Source organism: Arvicola amphibius, chromosome 2 (genome assembly GCF_903992535.2).
Source record: "Arvicola amphibius chromosome 2, mArvAmp1.2, whole genome shotgun sequence".
NCBI classification, from domain to species: Eukaryota; Metazoa; Chordata; class Mammalia; order Rodentia; family Cricetidae; genus Arvicola; species Arvicola amphibius.
The window spans coordinates 187,246,052-187,269,369 of NC_052048.2; the positions used below are offsets into that span (position 1 = coordinate 187,246,052).

The 23,318-nt window shown below is 45.3% G+C and overlaps 1 protein-coding gene across 1 annotated transcript in view; it reads left to right on the plus strand.

The window, feature by feature from the left end:
* Positions 1-23,060, plus strand: part of Tmem178b (transmembrane protein 178B) — a 375,806-nt gene extending 352,746 nt beyond the window's left edge. Inside the window, exon 4 of the mRNA XM_038317805.1 lies at positions 22,810-23,060. Coding sequence (XP_038173733.1) covers positions 22,810-23,060 — 251 coding nt within the window. The remainder of the gene's footprint in view (positions 1-22,809) is intronic.
* The last annotated feature ends 258 nt before the right edge of the window (positions 23,061-23,318 follow it).

The following is a 23,318-nucleotide window of genomic DNA, read 5'->3' on the forward strand; positions in this document are numbered from 1 at the left end:
AAATTGTGACATGGTAGAATAAGAGATGCCTGCCACCCCCTGCCCCACATTATCACCTGATATGCTTCAAGGCTGGTGTTCTTGAGGTGGCAGAAGAGGAAGTGGCCAGTGTGTTCATGAAACATGCCATAGTGAGACAGGAAAATGGGCCAAGTGCAGGGCTCTGTCTTTCCTTAGGTTCTAAGACAAAGGGCCATGTTTGGGGCTCTTAAAAGAATATAGCCCCCACGTATAACTTCTGCCATTCTGCTATCTACCCAGTGCCCCTCTTCAGAGTCTTGCCTCCGTGCCCACCAACCAGGTCAGAGGCACTGCTTTCCGAGAGACGTGCTGATCCTGCCTGCTCCACCCGCCATTTACTCTTGAGACACCCCTTGCTGGATTCTCTACTGTTCTCAGTCTCCACATTCCCTGAACTTTAGTCTTCTGTGATAACATCCTAAGGTTTCCTCATTTCTCTGTGCCTGTTTAATTGTCTTGACCCTTTGGCCAAATTTTAAATGCGGGCTTTTGACTTTCCTTTCCTCTGCAAACAGATTTCCTTATCAAAAAAATCCACAACCCTCACGGGAACACACACACACCCATGCACACACACTGCACACACACACATGCGCGCGTGCACACACACACACACACACACACGAAATGTGTGGAACAGTCTGAACCTAGGCCTCATGTGTTTTGTTACACACGCTTCTCTCCTTCTGGAATCCAGGCATGCCTTCAATTAGACATCACACATGTGCTTTGTAATTTTTAAACACATGAAAACAGTTGGCTTACTACAAGGCACCCAGTACATGTCACCCCCCAATCTTCCCCTTCCCCCAAGGAAGCACGTTCCTTCTTTCTGACAGCTGAAGACATCCTCAGGCTGTCCCTCGTGTCATTTGTCATGGTTCCCTTTTCTCCTTCACCTTTCCCTCAATTGCCAACATCTGCCAACACACGTTCCTCGCAAGATTCTTTGCGGCCCATTCATTTGCCTCCACTCCCCGAGCTCCATCTGGGCTGTTATTGAAACTGCAGTATTTTGGGAGTCATTTAGCTCTGGGTAGAAATCTCTACCCACCCCACCCCGGTTGGTTGCCAATCTCTGAGCCTGCATTTCTCGTTTGTGGAACTGAGGCAGCGCTGCCAACCCTGTTGGGAAGATGAAATGAGATAATACATTGCAAAAGCATCTTGCCCCCAAACAAGAATTTCCCAAGTGCTCATTTCCCTACTTTGCATGGAATTCATCCTTCAAAACATACTACTTTCCTAAAAGATGCTAATTGCATAGCATTTCTTGATGAAAAAGTTTCTGTGGCTCCCTTATGTTTACAGAATAAAATTCAGTGTCCCCAGCCTGGCGTTCTTGTCAGGAGTAATCTTGCATCATGGACCCTCAGCCTCATGCCCTGTGTCACACTCAAACAGACCACTTAACGTTACCTGACCTGGGCATTCTTGCTTTGCGTGTTGGAGTCCTGTATGTTCCTCAAGGCTCAGAGAATGGCCAGCATCTTGCAGAAACCCTTCCCCTCAACACAGAACTTTGGGTGGCGCTGGTCTCATGAGGAGAGGCCCAAAGCACAGCTCTCTAGTTATTTCCACGGGTGGAAACCTCTGACGCGGCAGGATGCCCCTCCTTTGCTGGCTACTCCAAGTTGTCATTTTGTCATCTTTATTTTAAGCCTCATTATGGTTTCAGGTAGATTTGATTTGGGTTCTTTCTGCTAAAAATGACATAAATCAAAGTCAGTCATTTCTTTAACAGTTTTTTTTCTAGTCTTTGAACAGTATTGTGTCTATAATTTCTCTGATTTTACACCTGAATTCAACTCAGTTACTATTAATTAGGGGCCTACTTGTATGTAGGCATTGTGCCACTGTCACCCAGACACAACTTCAAATGTGCCTAGCCCCTGTCCTTAAAGGACTCCCTGGAGACAGACAGGTTCTCAGATGAAGAGGATGACTGGGGGCTGATACCTTACCACAGAGCAGTGTGAAGACATCAGGGGAGGCTGACGGGGAGCCAGTGCTGAGGCTGAAGGGGGAAGCCAGGAAATGCTCCCACTTTTATTCCCTTTAGGCTTCCCACATCCATCCAGTAGATGAAGGTGCTCTTGGGCCTGGACTGGCAACCTTCCAGAAGTGCAGCTCAGGTCTTCATTCAGCCCAATGTAGGATTTCCTGTGTTATTAACACATTTCTGCTCTGATATATCACAGGGTAACTGAACTCTGTGGTGAATGAAGCAAAAATTCCTTTTTGCCCAAAAAAGTAGTGCTTAGGAAGCTTTCTATAAAGCTAAAGTGTGAGTCTGTATGGTATTTGGCCCCCACACTCCCCCATGCAGTAGAAATGCCAAAGCCACGTCCTTCCACCCCGACAAAGTCTAGCTGCTTCTGCTCAAAGATGCGACCACACTCTCAGTTCTAATTTACTTAAAAATCACAGGTAATTAATTAAAATGCTCTCTGTGGCTCGGTTTTTAACATTAGCAGTTAAGCTCCGTGAAAATCACATCTTCCAGAAACCTCTGAGATACAGCTTCCTAGGGCTCCTGACTTAGCGTGGCTGATAGCATTGTTGGGGTGGCGTGCTCCTGTCTGCCTTCTCATTTACGACACGTGAACCAGAAACATCTCTGCTCATCTCGGGAGGATGCTGGGGGAAGGAGGCTCTCCTTCCCACAGGAGAAGAGGTGACTGCCTTCCCTAAGTTGTGAACTGGTGTGGAGGACAAGGTATAGAGCCCAGACACCTCCATTCCTCAGTGGCATAGACTTCTGTGAAGGTTCCCCCCCCTCTCTTCTGGCTTTCTCGTACCTACATGATACCTGCTCTGTAGACCCAAATGTTCCCTCAGACAAATCACCCTAAGCGGAAGCGTGGGAGACGGTATTGGTGAGCTTAGCTGCAGCCGGGTCAAGCCACAGTTGCTCACCAGCCTTTCAATAATTAAGCCAGTACAACCAGGTAGTGGTGTCAAATGGCTTTTGGCCCCAGCACTCAGGAAGAAGAGGCAGGTAGATCTCTGAGTTTGAGACCAGACTGGTCTACAGAGTGAGTTCCAGGACAACCAGGGCTACCCAGAGAAACCCTGTCTTGAGAAATCAAGAAATAAATAAAATAAAAATAATGGAAAGAAAGCGAGCATGGTGCTCTTAGTTCCCAGCCCACCTCTCTTCTGTGGTGCCGCCTCTTGTTACAGTTTGGTGTTAGAATTGGGGTGACAAGGGGCGCCTTGGAGCCTGGAGAGGTAAGTAGAGCAAGCAGGCTGGGTAGAGGCCTATTTCCAGCCAGCCTGGTGGGGGGCAGCCCCTTCTGGGTGCTGAGGAATTTGGGGCTTCAGTGGGTTCTCTTCTGGCCACCCATTTCTTCTGCCCACTGGAGTTAGTTCCTGGCCTGTTGAGCAGCTACAATGAAAATGTTACTGTCTTGCATTTAATGCATTTTCTTTCTTAATCTCCACCTTCCTCTTCCTGGAACTCTTGCTTCCTCCCAATGAGAGTCATTTTCCCACCTGGTGACACAGGTAGTGAGAAAAGTTAGGGGTGGTGTAGCATGAATAATAAAACCTCAGAGTCAGGTATTGGGGTTCAACCTGAAAACCAGAAAATCAAAGCAGACGAACCACTAGAGAAGTCTTACCACTACCAAGGCTGGGCACACTAAGCAGACTCTGCCTCTCTCTCCTCCCATTTATATTCCCTCTAATGCTGGGATGAAAGGTATATGACTCCCTAGTACTGGGATTAAAGTTGGGAGCCACCACCACCTGGATTTGTTTCTGCATTGATCCTGTGTAGGTGGCCTTGAACTCACAGAGATCCATCTACCTCTGTCTCCCAAATCCTGAGATTGAAGGTGTGTGACACCTTCCTGACCTCTAGTGGCTTAGTTTTGCCCTTCTGATCTTTAGGCAAGCTTTATTTATTAAAACATAAATAAAAATCACTATAGGGTTGCTGTGATGGGTTTCTTGGTCCTAGAAAGAAACTAGTAAAGATATGTTTATAAATTAGCCCCTGGCAGGGCGATGGTGGCGCACGCCTTTAATCCCAGCACTCGGGAGGCAGAGGCAGGGCGGATCTCTGTGAGTTCGAGACCAGCCTGGTCTACAAGAGCTAGTTCCAGGACAGGCTCCAAAGCCACAGATAAACCCTGTCTCGAAAAAACAAACAAACAAAAAAAAATTAGCCCCTATGTGTAAAAGGCACCCTGAATCTCTTTGGGTGATAAAGATATGGCTTCTTAAAAAAAAAAAAAAAAAAAATATGGCTTCTTCTCCTGCTCTCGTCAACTAGCTGACAAATTTTCTTTACATATATATTACTGGGGATGTGGACTATGAGGGAAAAATAGTTTCTCTGCTAACATCAGTTTCACTCTGTCTGAACAGGCAAGACACAAGAACACAGAGAGACAGCATAGCAAGAGGGTCAAGCAGGGTCTGGATCCCTTCAGTTACATAACATCAGCAATTCATGGAAACGCTCTGTGCCTCAGTTTCCTCATCTCAATCTCATAAAATTTCCTGGAGAATTTAAGAGGCTAATATTTCTGAAACACATGAAATAATGCTTATCAAATATACATTCATATATATAATATATGTGTGCATATGTGTTTATATAAATATATATATATGTAAACAGCGTATTTATAAACAGCTATGTTTATATTCAGTAACTAACAGTGAAGATGTAAAAAAAAAATCACCTGGGTATAGATTTTTCTCCCCAGAAGGCCAAGGCCAAGTTGTGGGTACTGGGCAGATGGAAACATCAAGTAAACCAGGTGGCCAACCCAACTAATCTCCTGGCTCCCACTCCAGCTTCTTCCTGTACTAATTAACATGGCGTTGGCTTGAATTGGATAGGAAAAAAGCCAGAGAGATTTCTTTCAGGAGCCAATTACTTCCAGACACTTAAACAGCTGGATTCTATCCCTCCGTGTTTCAAAATAAGGCAATTTGGAACTGAGACGCATGCACCTTCTGGACATGTCAGTGGTTGAGAAGAAAGGTCATCTCTCCAGGAAGTTCATGTTGGACAGAACTAGTGACTGCCAGTCCTAGGGCAAGTCAGAGAATAGCCCCCTCCTTAGCCCCAATGCCTAGAGTTGTAAGACCACTTGTGTAGAAAGGCCCTGAAGGTCTGGTCTTACCCCTGTTGTTGAGGGCATCATAGCCCAGAGATGTTGATTGAGGTTTTCTGTCCTGTCCAGTCCTGCAGCGGTTAAGTCCCAAAGAATCACATAGAGGTCTACATTAGTTATAAACCTATTGGCCCATTAGCTCAGGCTTCTTCTTTACTAATTCTTATAACTTACATTAGCCCATTCTTCTTGTCTGAGTTAGCCATGTGGCTCGGTACCTTTTTTGGCGAGGCAGTCACATTTCATGACTGCAGACTGTGCTTCGCTCTTCCCAGCATTCTCATTGCCCCGCCTCTACTTCCTGCCTGGTTATTAGCCAATCAGCATTTTATTAAAAATAATACAAGTGACAGGATAAAAGACCATTGTCCCACAGCCCAAAGATGTAAAGTGACCTTTTCATCTTATGGGAAGGGATAGAGCCAGTGTGGTGGTTTGAATAGACATGGCCCCCATAGACTTATGTGTGTGAATGCTTGGTCATAATAGGGTTGGCACTATTAGGAGGTGTGGCCTTGGAGTAGGTGTGGCCTTGTTGGAAGAAGTAGTTCACTGAGGGCTGGCTTTGAGGTCTCCAAAGCTAAATAAAGTCTTGCCAGTGTGTCTCAGTCTCCTTCTGTTGCCTATGGATCAAGATGTAGAACTAACTCTCAGCTCCTTCTCCATCACCACGTCTGCCTGCATGCTTCTTGCCATGTTGATAATGGACTAAACCTCTGAATAGTAAGCTAGCCCCTATTAAATGTTTTCCTTTACATGCCCTGCTCATATGGTGTCTCTTCACAACAATAAAACCCTAACTAAGACACTCAGGTTTTTTGATTCTTAGAGGAGAACTCACTCCACTAAACCACACCCAATATGCTGCAGCTATCCTATCTGGAAGCTGGTGTGGGTTGACCCTGCATCCATCTGGAACAGAAGAGTCACACGACTACCAAACATGATACATACGGTGATATACAGACAATGTGGCTTTCTCTGCAAAAGTTTTGATGATACTTAAGATGAAGGGCCAGAGCAAGCAAGAGGTATAAAACATCTGCGGGAAGCTGTCGTTTCAGGCATTGTCCCCCTTAACAAATCCAGGCAGGATTGCCTTCCACCCCGAGATTTCCAGTTTAGCATCATGGACCACTCTCATCAGAAAGAGGAGAAAAGAGAAGCAGGCAGGAAGATGGCATGCTCCGAGTGGTTTGTGGAAGCTCATGAGTCACAGCTTGAGAATGTTCCTTTATGCACAGCTGTAGCTGCCACTCGGTTGCGAAGCCAGTTGGATCCCACTAATTCTCAGCTCTACACCAAGGCCCAGATGGATAAGAAGCCGCAAAGATTCCCATGGAAAAATATGTGTGGTGCCACACTCTTCTCTCGTTTCCTTTCCAGAACGCTTCTCCCCGCTCCGTGTGAATGCTCATACCAGATCTTCCTTCGTAATTCATGAGCTGTTTGAGGTCAGGGGGGCGCCAAGCAGGCCGGACCTGTGGTTGCTTCACCTGGAGGACTTGTGCGCAAGCGTGTGTGGTGGAAGGCAATGCAATGGGTAGTTCTCAGCTAGTTCTGCGGGGAAAATAGCTGGAGGCTGAATGCCAAAGTCAAATATTTGCCCACATGCTTGAGACCTTCAGATTAAATAATTTAATTCAACATAGGATTGCTTCATGAATATAAAATTAACTTGCTGTATATATTAACATATTAGTCATTATATATACATTATATTATACATAATATAGATACACGTATATATATTAGTCATTATATATACAATATACATTATGTATATATTAATATATTCACTGCATATAAACTTGTACATATACCTACGAATACACATTTGGGTATAAAATCTCACATCCATCCCGAGGAATACAGAAGTCGTAGTAGCTGAGACTGGCCTTCAAGGGCTATTCCTGAATTCACCGCTGAGACCATAGAGTGGCTTCCTCATGAGAAAGGGCGGTGGTGGTATTTTAGCCAAAAGGTGAGAAAAAGAGACTGCTGTGTAGAGTGAAAATTATGAACTTCAGCCATTGTTATCGTTTACCAAATAAGTATAGGTAACCATTAAGGCCACCTCTGCATTCCAGAAGAACTCCGGGGTCAACTACTCCATGACACAGCTGTTCCGCAAGCCCCAGCCAGCTTGGATGTTTATTTCCAGACTCTTGGTAATTCTGAAAACCTTGAAGCAGCACAAACTCTCATCTGTGGCAGCATGCTGACTGTGGCGGCGCAGTGTCGGACACTCTCTGGTTAAGATTTTAGGGGTCTTGAGTGCCTGACTCCATCTCCGCAGTGAATCCCCACCAACCACATACACACCTGGTGTGGCCGCACACATCCGTGACCATGGTGCTGGGGAAGCCTAGCCAGGTTGATCTCTGGAGCTCACCGTCTAGCCAGGCTAGCCAATCAACAAAGCTCTAGGTTCAGCAAGCCTCTAGTTCAAAAGCCAAGATAGAACGTGATTGAGAAAGACACTTACATCAACTCTGGCCTCCATGTGCATGTGCCCCCTCCACACTGATTTAGGTATGAACACTGAACACTGGCAAAAAGCTTATTCAGCGGCTGAAGGTGCAGAAGAGTTAAGGGAATTTGCAGGGAAAATGCCCGTGTATATATTAGAATATCTGAAACCCCTGGCAGTGGCTCTAGTGGTTGGAAAGGGTAGGAACATCAGGAAGGGAACTTGACACATCTATCCAAGTAGTAGACACATCCCTAAATTCATTTTAACTTCCCCTCAGTCACTTTATAATTAAGAAAAAGGAACTAAAAGGTTCTGAGAAAGATTTCTGAATCAAGCTGTGTAGGGTTTCTCAATGTTTCTCTGTCAGGCTGCTTCCTTTGGTTTTCCTGATGGAGCCCACTGGTGAGGCAGACTTCTCCACACACCCAGAGTTGTCACGTGACCCCACAGGAGACGGTGACCTCTGGGCATTCAAAGGCAGATCCAATTCCAAGAAAGGCTGGAAGTTTGCTATCTCTGGTTGGGAAGCATGCATAGAATAGGGCATCCTGAGTGTCTTTCCCCTGCTTTCTGTTGAGAGCAGCGCTCCGGGTTGGCATTTACCCTGGGCCGAGGCCAGTGGAGAATGAAGTTGCTGACAGCGATGGAAACAGCAGCTACAGTTCTTGCCTGTCCTTAAGAACCATTTTTCTTCTGCCTCACTTAAAGCTTTCCATTTCTAATATTATACCTTACATATAGAAAGCAATTTTAACTTCTCTAAGCTTTTTCACATGTATTATTATCGCTCTTCAAAATAATCCTGCAGAGAAGGTATTATTCTGGGGCCGAATTTCTGAAAAAAACTAAAAATGCTTTCTGAATCACCAAGGTACCAATTGAATCACAAGTAGGTACAGTTCAGGCATGGGTGTGTGAATGCCTGCACACACACACACACACACACACACGCATGCATATGCACACACACACACACACACAGAGAGAGAGAGAGAGAGAGACAGACAGAGACAGAGAGACAAGACAAAGAGAGACAGACAAACTGAGATTCACAAGCACCTCTGCAACAATATCGCAATTTAAGTGGCATACCAGGGAGGCCAGGTACACCTCTACTTCCTTTTCCTTTAAGTTTCAAGGTCTATATTTCATGTAAAAGTCCACAGGCTGAAATCCTCTGTTTATAACCCAGAAGGATTCACTTCCACCATGTGGTCTGACTTTAGTGTAGAGGCTGCCAGGCCAGTGAGTGTGTAACTGATGGAGGAGAGTCATCTGTCTATGTTACTTTCATTGGTTAATAAAGAAACTGCCTTGGCCCTTTAATAGGACAGAAAATTAGGTAGGCAGAGTAGACAGAACAGAATTCTGGGAAGGCAGATGCTTCAGGCAGTCGCCATAGGCAGTCGCCATAGGCAGTCACCATGCCTCTCCTCTCCAAGACAGATGCAGGTTAAGATCTCTCCTGATAAGACACCCCTTGTGGTGCTACACAGATTACTAAATATGGGTTAAGCAAGATATGAGAATTAGCCAATAAGAGGCTAGTACTAATGGGCCAGGCAGTGTTTAAATGAATACAGTTTCCATGTAATTATTTCGGGTGTAAAGCTAGCCGGGTGGTGGGACACAGCCCCACTGCTCCTTCTACATGTAACATCATCTAGGCATGTTATGCAGGCATGCATTCAGACAACAGAGGTGAGGGAGATTCTAGGAACAAGGTACCCAAGCTGCTTTTATTTCAAAGGGGTACATTTTGATGTCTGTTCTAGCTATGGGATGGCTTTCAAGACTGAAAATAGACATTCTTGGTGTGTGTGTGTGTGTGTGTGTGTGTGTGTGTGTGTGTGTGGTGTCTGTCCGTTCAGGTACACATACATGAATATGTGTGGACACCTGAGGAGAATCTCAGATGTTCTACCTCCTTTGATTGATGAAACCTCTCATTGATGAGTCCCAGAGATCCATTAATGTAGACTGGCAGAGTACAGAGATCCAGGGATGCCCCCATTTCTGCTTCCTCAGAGCCTAAATCCCAAGCTTGTGCCACCATGCCCAAAATGCTGATGTGAGTTCTGGGGGTTGAATTCAAATCCTCATGCTCACGAGGCAAGAACTGAGTCGTCTGCCCAGCCCAGACAGTCTTGTTTTACCACATTGCTTCACACATTGAAATGTAATCCTGTTAAACCAATCACTGCCTGTGTACCTGCTGCATCCGTTTGTGAGGACGGATGTAACAAAAGGAGGCAGGTGAGGTGGCTTTGCCAATAGAAATTTAGTTTCATTGTTCTAGAGGCTGAAAGTTCGAGATCAAGGAGTCAGCAGCGTGAACTGCTGCTGCTCTGTGTTACCTGGTGAGTGGCCATGAGGGAGCGTCAGTGCACGCTCTCTAACAGCAGGGTCCTCCCGCCACCACCCGAAGAAGTAGTCCTTTGAGAATTTCATACAATGGGTTTTGAGCATACTCATTCCATCCTCCAACTTCTCCCAGATCCATCCCCATCCTTACCCACCCAATGTTATGTCCTCTGTTTTTCAGCCCATCAAGTCCAATTTCTGTGCCGCTTATGTATTCGTGGATGTGTGGCTTTCTACAGGAGTGCCGTTGGTAGTTGATAGATCTACCAGGGGCCACACCCTTAGGGAAAACTGAACTCTCTTTCCCAGCAGGCATCTATTGCTAATAGCTCCTCTGCTAGGGTTAGGACTCTGCGTCCACTTGCCTTCTCCATGCTGGTGTTTGGTCTGGCTTGACCTTGCATGGATCTTGTGCATGCTGTCATAACCTCTGCAAATTCCTATGTGCAGCTCCCCTGTTGTGTCCAGAGGACACTGTTTACTTGTAGTCATTCACAGTTGCTGCCTCTTTACAGTATTTTCCCCCTCTTCACAGTGACCCCTGAGCCTTGAGAGGAGGGAATCAGTATGGATGCTCTACTTAGGGCTGAACATTCTGTATTCTTATTCTCTGCCTCTTGGATACTTGTGGATCTTGAGGTAATCACATCAACTATAAATAGAGCTCTTGTGGTGAGGATTGTGATATGCACTAATCTATGGGTATAAAAACGAGTCATTAGAAGCCAGTTTACAACTGTGTTCATTTAGCAGAATAACGGTAAATTTTTCCTTAGGACAAATAACCTGTCTAGCTATACATTCTTGACCCACCAATAGCACCAGGTATGAATTCCATCTGGTATAGCTGGACTCAAATCCAATCAAAAGCTGGTTGGTTACTCCTATGATGTTTGAACCACTATTGCATCAGTGGGCATCTCTGGGCAGGTCAGTCACGCAAAGTATTTTTTCAAACATTTTGGCTCATGGTTGGTAATACTCACTGATGTCCAACTTATGGATTTTTTTAAAAGGCCACCTGGGGTCTGGAGAAATAAATTAGCAATTAAAAGTGCTTACTACCCCCTGCAAATTATCCAGGTTTGGTTCTTCGTACCCATGTAACAGCTCACAAGCACCTATAACTCCAGTTCCAGAGAATCTTATTCCCAATTTGGGCTCTGCCAGTAATAGGCACATGGTGTATACATATATACACACAGGAAAAAAAACATTTATATACATAAAATAATAATTTGAAAATAAATGTCCGACTCTATTCTTTCTAGAATCAGTGGCAGTTTATGAATGGCCCAGCCCTTATAGCTTCTTGACTTGGGATTCTGTGTTACTGTAGCATAGATATGCTGGGGTACAGGATAGCCTTGTAATATAAAGATACAGCCTCAGAAATTAAAAAAAAAATCCCTTCTGCCCTGGGTGTGTGGTGTCTGTGTTCTACTCCTGGCAGTGTCTCAGCCTGGAGGATTTTCACAGCTTGCAGAAAGAATCAGTGCAGAGCTCCATCCTTTGCAACATGCCCGCTTCCCAAACATCCAACATCTCCTGCCTTATCCCTGCAGGTCTCAAAGGCACCTTTGATGGAAAACCCTGTGACCTGCCTGTTGATGGCCGATGATGCAATGGTGTATAATTCAATGGTCATTTATATTCTGTGCAGGTCTGAACACAGCTATAAAGTGTTCTAGAGAGCTGAATGCTGCTGGGGCATTTAATCTAAGCAAAGGAAGGATTTAGTGTACATCAGCTTTCTGGGAAGAATGCCGGAGGAGGAATTTTTTTTTCCTGTTTGCTGATTGGCACCTTTAAGATTTTAATGATCAGATGGGGAGTGAAGGGTGATCTTAGGGAAGAGGTTGCTTCTCAGACACCCCAACATTCGTGTCTCCATGGCATTCCGCAGCAACCTGGGGGCTTCAGGTTGGAGCAGAGGCCCTCTTACCACATAGCAACAGAGAACATGCCGGGGCTGGGGACACAAAGACGTCATCCCTCCTCCCTGGGAATAGAAAATGTCCCCAGATGGACCTCCAGCTTTAGAAAGCCGGGGAAATGGTGTGCCAGTGAAGTTCTGGGCACATTTTGGTCACACAAGAAATAGATATTTGGGGAGATGCCTATATGCACACCATGTAATTGATCTGGATTCTCCTGAGAACCCTCACATGGGCCTTGGTTTCCTAGGAAATGGTTTCTTGAATTAGTAAGCCCATTCCTACTGCTTAACGTGAGGCCTAGAGTTTGGTGCTCTTTTTCCACAAAGTCCGTTGCTGTGGTGTGACTATCATGTCTTTCCTGAGCATCATTAAGGGGTGTGGAAATACTCGTGCTACCCTCCCCTTGCTGTAAAGGCTAACACAGCCACAGCCACAGAGACGACACCAACATGTTGGTCCTTATGCACCAAGGCAGTGAGTGCTTAGAAGTGGACTGAAGGAGGATCTAACTCCATAGCTGGGCATAGCAGCTTAGAAACTCTCCATCATGCCCACTAATCTTCCTGGTGGTACCAGCATGGGATGGAAAGATTACTGGGCTCCTGATCACATGCTCCCTGTTGACATTACAGGGTGACAAAAGAATTAGCTGCCCCTAAGCGGTGCTGGCCTGGCCTTGCATTTAACATTGGTAACACATTCTACAGATCTGTATTTCTATGTTGTCCTGAGGCACCATACTTGGTCTGATTTAGAGTCTGCACTCCCATGATGTATAACTATGGTCCACCTCTTGACTCCAGAGGAGACAGCACTACTTTGAGAATTCGGTAGGAAGGGCAGACAGTCTTCTTAGGGGTTCTTAGTGATAAAACTGAAAGTCCCACATTCCAGACACTTCCTCCCATAACTCCTAGTGACCTGGGTTGCTTTGCTACCCTATACATAAAGTAAGGCCCTGAAGGAGAAAAAGAACCAGAGACATAAGGGGATATTAATTGGGTTGTTGTCTTAGTTCATTTTCGTTTGTCTTAACAGAATACAGTCCTGTGAAGTGATGGTTAATCATGCATGCTTGTCAGCTTGATGGAATCTAGAGGTATCATGGAACAAACCTTTGGGAACGTCTGTGAGAAGCTTTCTAGACTGAGTTGTGGTGGGAAGACACACTCTAAATGTTGGTAGCATTGATCTATGAACTGGGAGCATTAAAGTGAAGGCAAGTTGAGCACCAGCATACTCTCCCCCTCCCCAACCCTTTGACTAAGGATACAGAGTCACCAGCTCCTCATGCCTACCGTGCCATGATAGATGGATCGCCAAACTATAAGCCCAAACAAACCCTTCCTTCCTGAGGCTATTTTTGCCAGTCTGTTACAGCAATGAGGAAAGTTAACTAATACAGCTTCGTATTGATTTTGTAGTCTGCAACAGGCCAGCTACATGGCAGTGGTGCTGAAAGATCATGAGGAAACTGAGAAATTTCTAGCCCCTATCCCCGTACACGTTTGTGGTATTCTTGCAGCTACTATTGCGTAATGGTGACTTTCCCAGGATGTATGTACACCATAAAGTGACATATAACTGCCTCAGACTGGGTGTTTGTTTGGCTTGTGGTTCTGGAGGCTGCTGAGTTCAACACCACGATACCAGTCCCCAGTGAGGCCTAATTTTTTTCTGCAGCGCAGCAGAGGGAAGGGCATCATGGGGCCAGAGCAAGGATGTTTGCTCAACTCACTTTTCTCTTGAACATCTTGTTGTCGTGTGTATGGGTGTTTTGCCTGCATGTACGCCTGTGAGCCAAGTACATGCAGTACCCACAGAGGCCAAAAGAAGGAACCAGATTCTTGAGGACTGGGATTACAGAAGGTTCCGAGCTGCCATGTGAATGCTGGGAACAGAACACCAGTCCTCTGGAAGAGTAGCCAGGTGCTCTTAGCTGCTGAGCCTTCTCTCCAGCTTCTTCCTGTCATGAAAACACCACTCATTTTGATGCTAATTACTCTGCCTGTAGCTCCACCTTTAAACACCACCCACTAACATATGAATTTAGGGATTCGGTTTCCAACACTTGAGTCATCGGTGAAAAGATGCACAGGATAGCGTAAGAGTAGCACTGCACTCTCTTTGCCCAGGAAATACCCATGATGTGCCGTTTGCCTAGGATGGGAGAGCTAAGAAGGAAACTTATTTTACTAGGTCATGTATCAGGGCAGTTCCTGGCCAGAGAAGAGCAGTCATTGCCAGAGTGTGTAATATAGTTCAAAGGGAAAAGCAAAAACCTGCAACTCTAAAACAACAAGGGGAAGGGGGAGCTGAGAAATACCTAGAAGACTGGAGGAATTAGCGAGGGAAGTACGAGGAAGCCTGGCTTCGGGGCAGCTTGGAAACCCAGAGATATCCAAACAGGAAGAGACTGTCAGACTGCCAAGAAATTACGACTAGCAAGAGAGAAAACTAGACTCTAGTATTTGGTAACCAGAGAAACGTTAATTAGAGATGACATGGAGGAGGCGGAGGGGGAAGCTGTGTTTGGAGTAAGAATAGGAGTCGGGAGTCTGGTTAGGAAACCAGTTTCTTCTCCTCTGCCTTCCTAGACTAAAGCACACTGGTTAAAGCAACAATCTCAGATCCCTGAGAGAGTGTTGTCCTTGCAGCCAGGCGATGACAAGGCTCAGAGTTAGGAGTGTGCAGAGCAAGGCAGAAAGTCGCTAAGTGGCCTCAGATGTGTGGCTTCTGGAAGAACCCGAGCAGACAACCACGAAGAGAAGGAGGAGCTGTGGGTGAGCCATCAAGGAGGCACACAGCCAGTTGCTGTCATGAGCGGGGGGCTTCCTGCTTGTGGATAGAGCTTACAGATAGGGACATTAGACGACGGGAGTCTGCAGGGTGGCACTGCCTGCACGCCAGCGGGTCTTGTTAGTGCAAGCTCTCTCAGCCCGTAGCTTCTGGGAATGGCACCATGTCTGCTTCTGACTGGACTCCTGAACTCTGAGCCCAGGCCAGCAAGAATCCCAGCACTGAAAGGCTAATTAGTTTTTTTGTTTCCCATTCCTACCAGCTGGGACTAGCCGACTATGGCCAGCTGCCTAGAGACTGCGTTGAAAAAGCGGAGGCTTCTTGCAGGGCTAGCAGGCAGGAGGGTTGGGACTATGAGCCATTTCCACCAAAGGTATGGCTTGTCATTAATAGAGCAGCCGCTGGATTTTGCTATCCAAAGGATGATCCATGCAGTGGCACACCTAAAATAGGTCAGTGGGCTCCAAATGGTGTCTGTTGTAGGGATGCTCTCTCCAGTGGAATTTCTCCTGAAAATGGGATCAAAGTAGAGCTGTTATGCTCAAATAGATGAGAGAGAGAGAGAGAGAGAGAGAGAGAGAGAGAGAGAGAGAGAGAGAGAGAGAGGGAGGGAGGGAGGGAGGGAGGGAGGGAGGGAGAGAGAGAGAGAGAGAGAGAGAGAGAGAGAGAGAGAGAGAGAGGAGTCTCTTGTGCTTCTCTCTTTTTCCCTAGTGGCAGTTCTAGAAAGATCTCCATATGAAGCTATTGAAACCACTGGGGCAGGTGATATTTCCCAGAAATCCAGGAAAGATTTCCCTGAGGATGGCACTGGGATTGAGAACTGGGAGCTCAAGGCCATTATGGACAAGAGAAGAAGTGCAAAGGCCAGGTTGTGGGGTATGCTTCTCTCGTCTCATATCCCAGAGCACTCTCTAGCATAGCTAGGACTGTGTGGTCAAGGTAAGACATTTGCTCTGATAGGTGAACAGAATCCACTCAGGATTCTCCTTATGAAGAACGTGAGCAGTTTGGATCACATTGCTGCCAGCCATTAGAGGCTTTGTAACAGGCTAGAACAACAATTTGATGAGAGTTTGACATTTTCATTGGCTTTTGTATGTAGAAAAGTAGAAGTCAAAACCCCAGTGGCCTAGTAGGGTAGCTGATATAACATGGAAACTAGGCTTGGGTTGTAGCAGTGAACACCTTGCAACTGAGAGGTGTGGCAGGTACCGAGGATGCTGCTCCATATCAGGCATGGAGTCCCAGGAACAGGGGCCCTGGCCAGGCTCATCTCCTGCTTCCCACTGAAGCCCTGCTTCCCACTGAAGCTCTCTGTATCTAGCAATACTATCTGTATCGAAGACATGGTAACCACTCCCTGAGGGTATTTACTAGATACTGCTACACAAGGGACAGAACTTAAAGTCTTTGCTTCAGCTCTCTGATTTCTCAGAGGGAGGAACCGCAGCTCAGAGCTGATGCTTACAAACCCACGTCTCTTAATCCCCCATCTGCTGTTATTTTTGCTTTAATCTCGGTTTTTCACTTATGCGTGGCATATATTCCCTACAACATCATACACTGCTTTTCCTCTGCTTTTTCTTTTAGTTTTAATTAAAGATTCCTTAAAGCAGAAGTCATATTTTATCCCCCCTTTTCTTTCACCAACATCCAGCACAATCACTGGATCAATCAAAAGTTAAACGAATGTTTGCTGATTGGCTGTTCTAGTTCCACCACGCCCACTGCCAAGGAACTGGCCTCAGTTCATCCATCATGGCAAAAGCACTCCTTTCCCCAGACCTGAGGTTGCTTACCAACCACTTCTACCCACCATGCTCTACAGCTGTCACTTCTGTACCAGTCAGTTCCACTCACAGGCACTAGGTGTTAGCAGTGCCGGGCAAGCTTCATGCCAAAGGGAAGGATGGCTTGAGGGTAGGGGTCTTATCAGTCAACTGTCTTACTTGAACCATAGCTAACAGTAGATCACCACTGAAATCCCAGTCACCTTTCTTGACTCCCCACTTGCCTCTCGCTAAGTGCTCGCTGGGAGCAGAATGAGAAAGCCTACAGGCACAGCCTCAAAGGCTGAGGTCTGCTACTTCAGTTTTCCTATAGTGTGAGCCAAATCCAGACTCCTTTCTGAGGCTTCCCTATGAGTCCCAGCTTTCTCTCCCTGTGTGCATCTACTCTCCCAGCAAAAGTCCCTACGTTTGCTTAGTGGAGGGTTGTGACGAAGCTGTTGAGAAGGGACATCTCTGTTTCCTAAAGTTCATATAAAGTCTCTGTGACCCCGACACTGCTGGGGCTTCAGTTTTTAAGATACTGACTCAGTCCACATCTCCAGCCCAGAACTCTCTGTCCTGGTCTGTATCCATGATTCCCAATGCCCAGAACAACTCAAAGGCAGGTCAGATTTGAACTTACCCCACTGTCGGTTGATACTGATGATATTCTGTAAGCACAAGGAGAGAGAGAGAGAGAGAGAGAGAGAGAGAGAGAGAGAGAGAGAGAGAGAGATAAAGAGAGAGAGAGAACTGGGAATGTCACATGGCTTTTAAACTTTAAAATCCATCCCCAGTGACATATTTCCTTCAGCAAGATCACATCTCCTAAACCTACCCAAACAGTGCCACCAAGCGTACAAGCATCTGAGCTTATGGGGGACATTCTGATTCAAAACAGCACATGTCTTAAGCCTACATGTTAGAAAATTCTACAAATTGCACCCTGACAGGGCTTCTGGGTCAACAACTGGAAGACTTCCAAGCAGGCAGTTTTGATTTGTTAAAATTTAGAGTGTGTAACACTTGTGTCAAGACACGGATCTCTTTCCTCTTCTTACGAACAAAAGATTCTGATCTGGAAAGTCTATATTGAGACTTTATCATCTAAGGGCCATCAGAGAGTCTCCTCTGAGCCCCAGGACACAGGACCAGTGGGCCAAGTTTCTTCCTGGCCCCTGTCAGTCTGGGACTTCTATTCCCATGAGTGAAACTTATATGCACTGTTGCTGTTGCCATGGACATGAATTCGTGAACTGAGAGCCTGGCATACATATAGACATGTAAACTGCAAACACATGCATACACATGTGCACTCAAGTGTTGATGTGAGCGTTCATAAATACACATACATACATACACATAAATACACTTGTACATGTATTCACAGTGTGGCGCATACTCGTGCATTTTAGTCATACGGCATTTGTGCCCAAGTCGTCCTGATGCCTTAGTTTTCATTGTCTCTGCACACAATCGTTTCTTCTCATTTATTGAAGAAAAATTTTATACAATATGTTCTGATCACAGTTTCCCCCTAAATCCTCCAAGATTCTTCCCACTTGCTCACCCACCCAACTGCACATCCTTTCTTTCTCTTTAGAAAACAAACGGAAGAAAAAAAAAGATCAGATGAAACACACAGACTCATATAAAAATAAGACCCATAAAAGCAGAAGATCAGATCATTCGGGAAGCAGTCATTGACTTACCTGTTTACTGGGTTTCTTGGCTCTGCTCCCACCTCCCCAGACTGCCCCACACCTTCTGTGATGATCACGGCTTTCTCCTAGCTGCCTCCTTGTACTCGATAGTCCTCTGTACTTCTCAGGGTCTTCGGAAACACAAGTTGCAGTCAATAGGGTGCCTCTAAGAAAGGGCAAGCTTCTCCACTCGGAGGCTGCACTCACACAGTATTTGAGCTCATGTGGGTCCCTCTTCCCCAGCCACTCCTTGACACATAATAACTTCACACCTAGGTCTTCATTCCCAGGTGGGAAACCACTGTATCAAAAGGATGACTGTCTTGACGGTCATTCTCTATACAGCAGCAGCAGCCTACATTTCCCATGGAGCTATTGGATCGTTCATCTTCCAGTGGCTTTGTTAGTTTTGGAGAAGATAAAAAAACCAACCAACAAAACCTAAACAAAAGCAAACAAAAAACCAAAACCACATAGCTTGGTCAGTAAAATGCTAAAATGCTTACTACATAAGCATGAGGAATGCATCCCACCCCAGAACCCAGCTGGAAAAGTCAGACATGGTGCTTACGTGTAATGTCAGCTCTGGGGAGGTGGACAGGTGGACACAGGCAGATATCTCTCTCTCTGTGAGAGAGAGAGAACCTTGCATACATAGCGTACCAGGCCAGTGGAAGATCCCATGTGAAAGAAAAGCAAATGGGACCTAAGGGCTGACATCCAAGGTTGACCTCTGGTCTCCACATGCACATACACATATATGTGCAAACACATGTTCATACACATACACATACACACACATGGAAAGGGAGAGACAGACAGACAGACAGACAGAGAAACAGGTGGACACACACACACACAGGATGGGAGAGAGAGAGATGGGGGGCGAGGGAGGGAGGGAGGAGAAAGGAGGAAGGGAGAGGGAGAGAGAGAGAACCAAAATATCCAAAAAAACTTACTGACTTGAAAATGTTCTGTCACTGTGCTTTCTTTTTTCTTTAATTTTTTTAAAGATTTTGACATTTATTTTTTATTATTTATTTGCGTGTGGAGTATATGTGCATGAGTGCTGTACCCTAGGAGACTGGAGAGCAGAGAGCCAGGACCCCTGAAACTGGCATAACAGGTAGCTGTGGAGTTGACGTATGGGTGCTGGGAATCAAACTTGGGTCTTCTGGAAGAGCTGCGAGTGCTTTTAACTGCTGAGCCATCTCTCTAACCCCTATGCTTTGAATGTTTAATTCTTGGATTATGAATAACATTGAAGACATTTTCTCCTCACTGCCCGTTCATATTTGATCTTCTGTGATCTGGACTCCACCTGGCTACACTGGCTTCCCCTTCTGTGCTAACCCTTTCTCCTGATGATCATCATCTGTTCTGTCAGTCTCATGCAGCCACATGGTAGAACACAGAAGGCAGCGGAACTTGGGTGGACAATTGGTGATGGACGGAAGGAGCCAGCAGCTGCCTGGTGCCAGTCTTCAATAGCGCAATAGAGCTGAAAACAGTGTCACACATAGGTCATCCTAGCTACTTGACTGAGGCAGGAAGATCCCAGAATTGAGAGCTGACTGAGCCTCAGAATGAGTTCAGATCCAGCCAGCCTGGGAAACTTAGCAAGTCTAAATAAATAAATAAATAAATAAATAAATAAATAAATAAATAAACGAGCTTGGAGATAGCTCAATGATAGAGTACTTTCCTATGCATGAAGCCCTAAGTTAATATCCAGTAACCACCCCCTCCCAAAATAGGAAATAAAAGAGTGATGGATAAGACTATAAGCTAAAAATCTAACGGCCTGAGTTGGCACTGGCTTCCCGTCTACCTGCTGTGTGATGTTCCCTTTTCAGTGAGATAAAGATAAAGATGCAATCTATATAATAGAGCTGTGTTAAGAATTCAAGGCCAAGCATGTGACTTAACTTCCGGCACGCAACACTTTTAAAAACACCATATTTTTAGTAATTCTCTGACAATTTCATACAGTGTATTTTCATTATACTCACCCCCACTTTTCCTTTTAACTCCTCCCCAAACCACCCCCTCACCTCCTCACCCACTCATGAGTCTATACCTGTTTGTTCATGCTTGCTCTTCTTTCTTGCTCTCTCACTCACTCAATAAGTCCCGTTTGCACGGCCACATACTCATGGATGCAAACTATCGGCTGGAGCTTGATTGACCTACTGGAGGCAACACCCTGAAAGAAAACAGACTCTCTCTCCTCCCCAGAAACCGTCAACTGTCAATAGCTTCTCATTTGGAGGGGGAGCTGTGAGCCCCTTTCTCTCTTGCTGGAATGTTGCTTGGCTTGGTCTTGTGCAGGTGGACCCCAGCAGCTGTGAGCTCCTGAGTCCTGGCATGTCCAGAAAACACTGTTTTGCTTCAGTCCTCCCTGAATTCTGGCTCTAAGGATCTTTCCACCCGTCTTCCGCCATGCCGTGATATAAACGTCCCATTTGTGATGGAGCCTTCCACTGAAGCGCACTAGGTACTTCAATTAGTCACACACTTCTTAACTGTTAAGTATGACTGCAGCTACTGTGGCCATATAAATGGTCGCAAACTTAGGAACTTCATTGCCCTACCCTGCATTTCTTCCCTTGTTCTTCAGGAACCTTCTAGAAAATATAGAATGTGCTTGTAAAGAAACCTAGCAGTTAGCAAGAAAATTTCTCATAACGGATAGAAAACATAGCATACTGCCTCCTTTTCTTCTCTCCCTATGAGAAAGTTTACCTCACCAGCTTCCTCTCATTGATCCAGAGAGACCTGCTTCTTTGGGTCACATAAGGCATGTGTGAACGCAAATACTGAATTCACTCTAGCAATACCAAATATTGGTATTGCTTAACAGAGTTTGTGATTATGAAACATTTTAGCCCATCTCACCTCTTCTAATGTGATCTTCTAGTTGGAGGTTGATTTGATTTGGGGAATACGTATGACATGTTGTATATATGTTTCCATGTATAGGGTGAGGAATATATTTCAGAGAGAATCCTAATATCAAATAGGATTAGTATATTTCTCATTGAAGCATGTTGGATAAGAGAAGGGATGTCCGTGTGGATATGACGGCTGAGAAGGCATATGTGTAAGTTCCCGTGTTCTGACTTCACCACCACCCATAATGGAAAGGAAGATCTTAGAGGGCTCGCTTTCCATGGAGTGTTTTCCAGAAATGATGCCTTAGAAAGTGGAAAAGATTTTTCAAGTGTCAGGCACCTGAGAAGGTTTAAAAAAAAAACAACTCTGGATGGCCAGAGTTTTTGGTGACTAGATTAAAGAAAGAGTATTGAAATTTGTATAAGATGCTATGTATATATGAAAGAAAATAGATGTTTTTATTGCTACACCAAATGGGATGATTTGTGCTTTCAATGAAAGAAGCATATGACTGAGCTCAACTACTAAAAAGATGGGGGTAGGAGGTTTTTTGGGGGGCGAGAGTACAGTGGGTGAGGGGAGATACATGCTTTGACCCCTGAAGTCAAGTCTTTAATCTATGCATTCTTTGTCGTTAGAGTCCCAACGAAGTTTGGAATCAGTCTAAGAGTTCTAAATATCTAAAGTCATCATGGCAGAGAACTTTGGGGCCATGAAATAAGAAGTCTCGTCACCACCACCACCTCCACTGGTTTCTTTGTTGCTTGAAGTAAGAAATCGGGACTTCTTAGAATACAGGGCAGTCTGTTGAGATAGCTGCAAGATTAGTGATCATCAGAAAGTTCCATACTTACAGTAGCTTGGTAGATGAGCCAGTCTTCAAGGACACTTAAAGAGACACACCCCAAAAAAGTTTCTGCAATACATACCTTCCATTTACAAGAGAAAGTCGAAGCCGGGCGGTGGTGGCGCACGCCTTTAATCCCAGCACTCGGGAGGCAGAGGCAGGCGGATCTCTGTGAGTTCGAGACCAGCCTGGTCTACAAGAGCTAGGTCCAGGACAGGCTCTAGAAACTACAGGGAAACCCTGTCTCGAAAAATAAAAAAAAAAAAAAAAAAAAAAAAAAAAAGAAAGTCGATGAGGATGTGACAATTTATATGCTGAAAGAGCCATCTGCTGTGGTGCCTTTTTCCTTTGGAAAAGCACCTAGGGACTGTGTTGTGTTACTGGAGACTCTGGTGGCTTTCCTCCTTGGGGCTGGTGGGCATATTGCAAAAGTTCCTGTTAAGCAGTTTCAACTGAGTTGAAAACTTAAAGGGTCTTATTCATTTAATAAAAAACTATATTAAGTACACTAAAAAAAGGAAACATATTTTAAATACTTTATAAAAAAGAAGTAAATATTCTGCGGTCATCCGCCATATGTAAATCTCTAATGAGATACTCATTTGGGGTATTTTATCAAAGAAGCGACTTCCTGACTTTGTCCAAGATAGGTAATGATTGGCGGGTACAAAAGCAATAGTGCCCTCCTCCTGTGAACTCTCGACGGTGACCTTGGTGGCAGCCCACTCTTCCCTGAATCTTCTCATCTCTCCCACTTAAGAAAGTGTAAATGTGACAATCCTAACTTCTCTTCTCTCTTCCTCCCTTCTTCCTTTTCCTTCTCCATTTCCCTGCCCCATGTTTCCTCCCTTGTTCTCCAGGAACCTTCTGCATCATTTCATTGTGCACCTGTGTGGCGGGGATCAACTTTGAGCTGTCACGTTACCCACGCTACCTATATGGACTCCCGGATGACATCAGCCACGGCTATGGATGGTCCATGTTCTGTGCATGGGGGGGCCTGGGCCTCACACTAATCTCGGGATTCTTCTGTACCTTGGCCCCCTCTGTCCAACCTGTCCCGAGGACCAACTGCCCTAAATCCAGACCAGAGAATGGGACAGTGTGCTAAAAAAAACAAACCCATACATTTATATATATAAATATATATATAATATACATATATAAAATGAAACTCAATCAAGATGATGCCAGTGCCAAGGTAGAGTTGAGTTGGCTCAGGCACCTGCATCTCATCAGACTTTGTATTGCCTCATCTCCAAGATGGGAAAAGTGTTCCCATCCCGTGGCTCTCTCATCAGTTCTTGACTTTGGCTTCATGTTTTCTTCAAGACAGTGAAAGCCACCACCTGCGCTAGCATCTTGATTC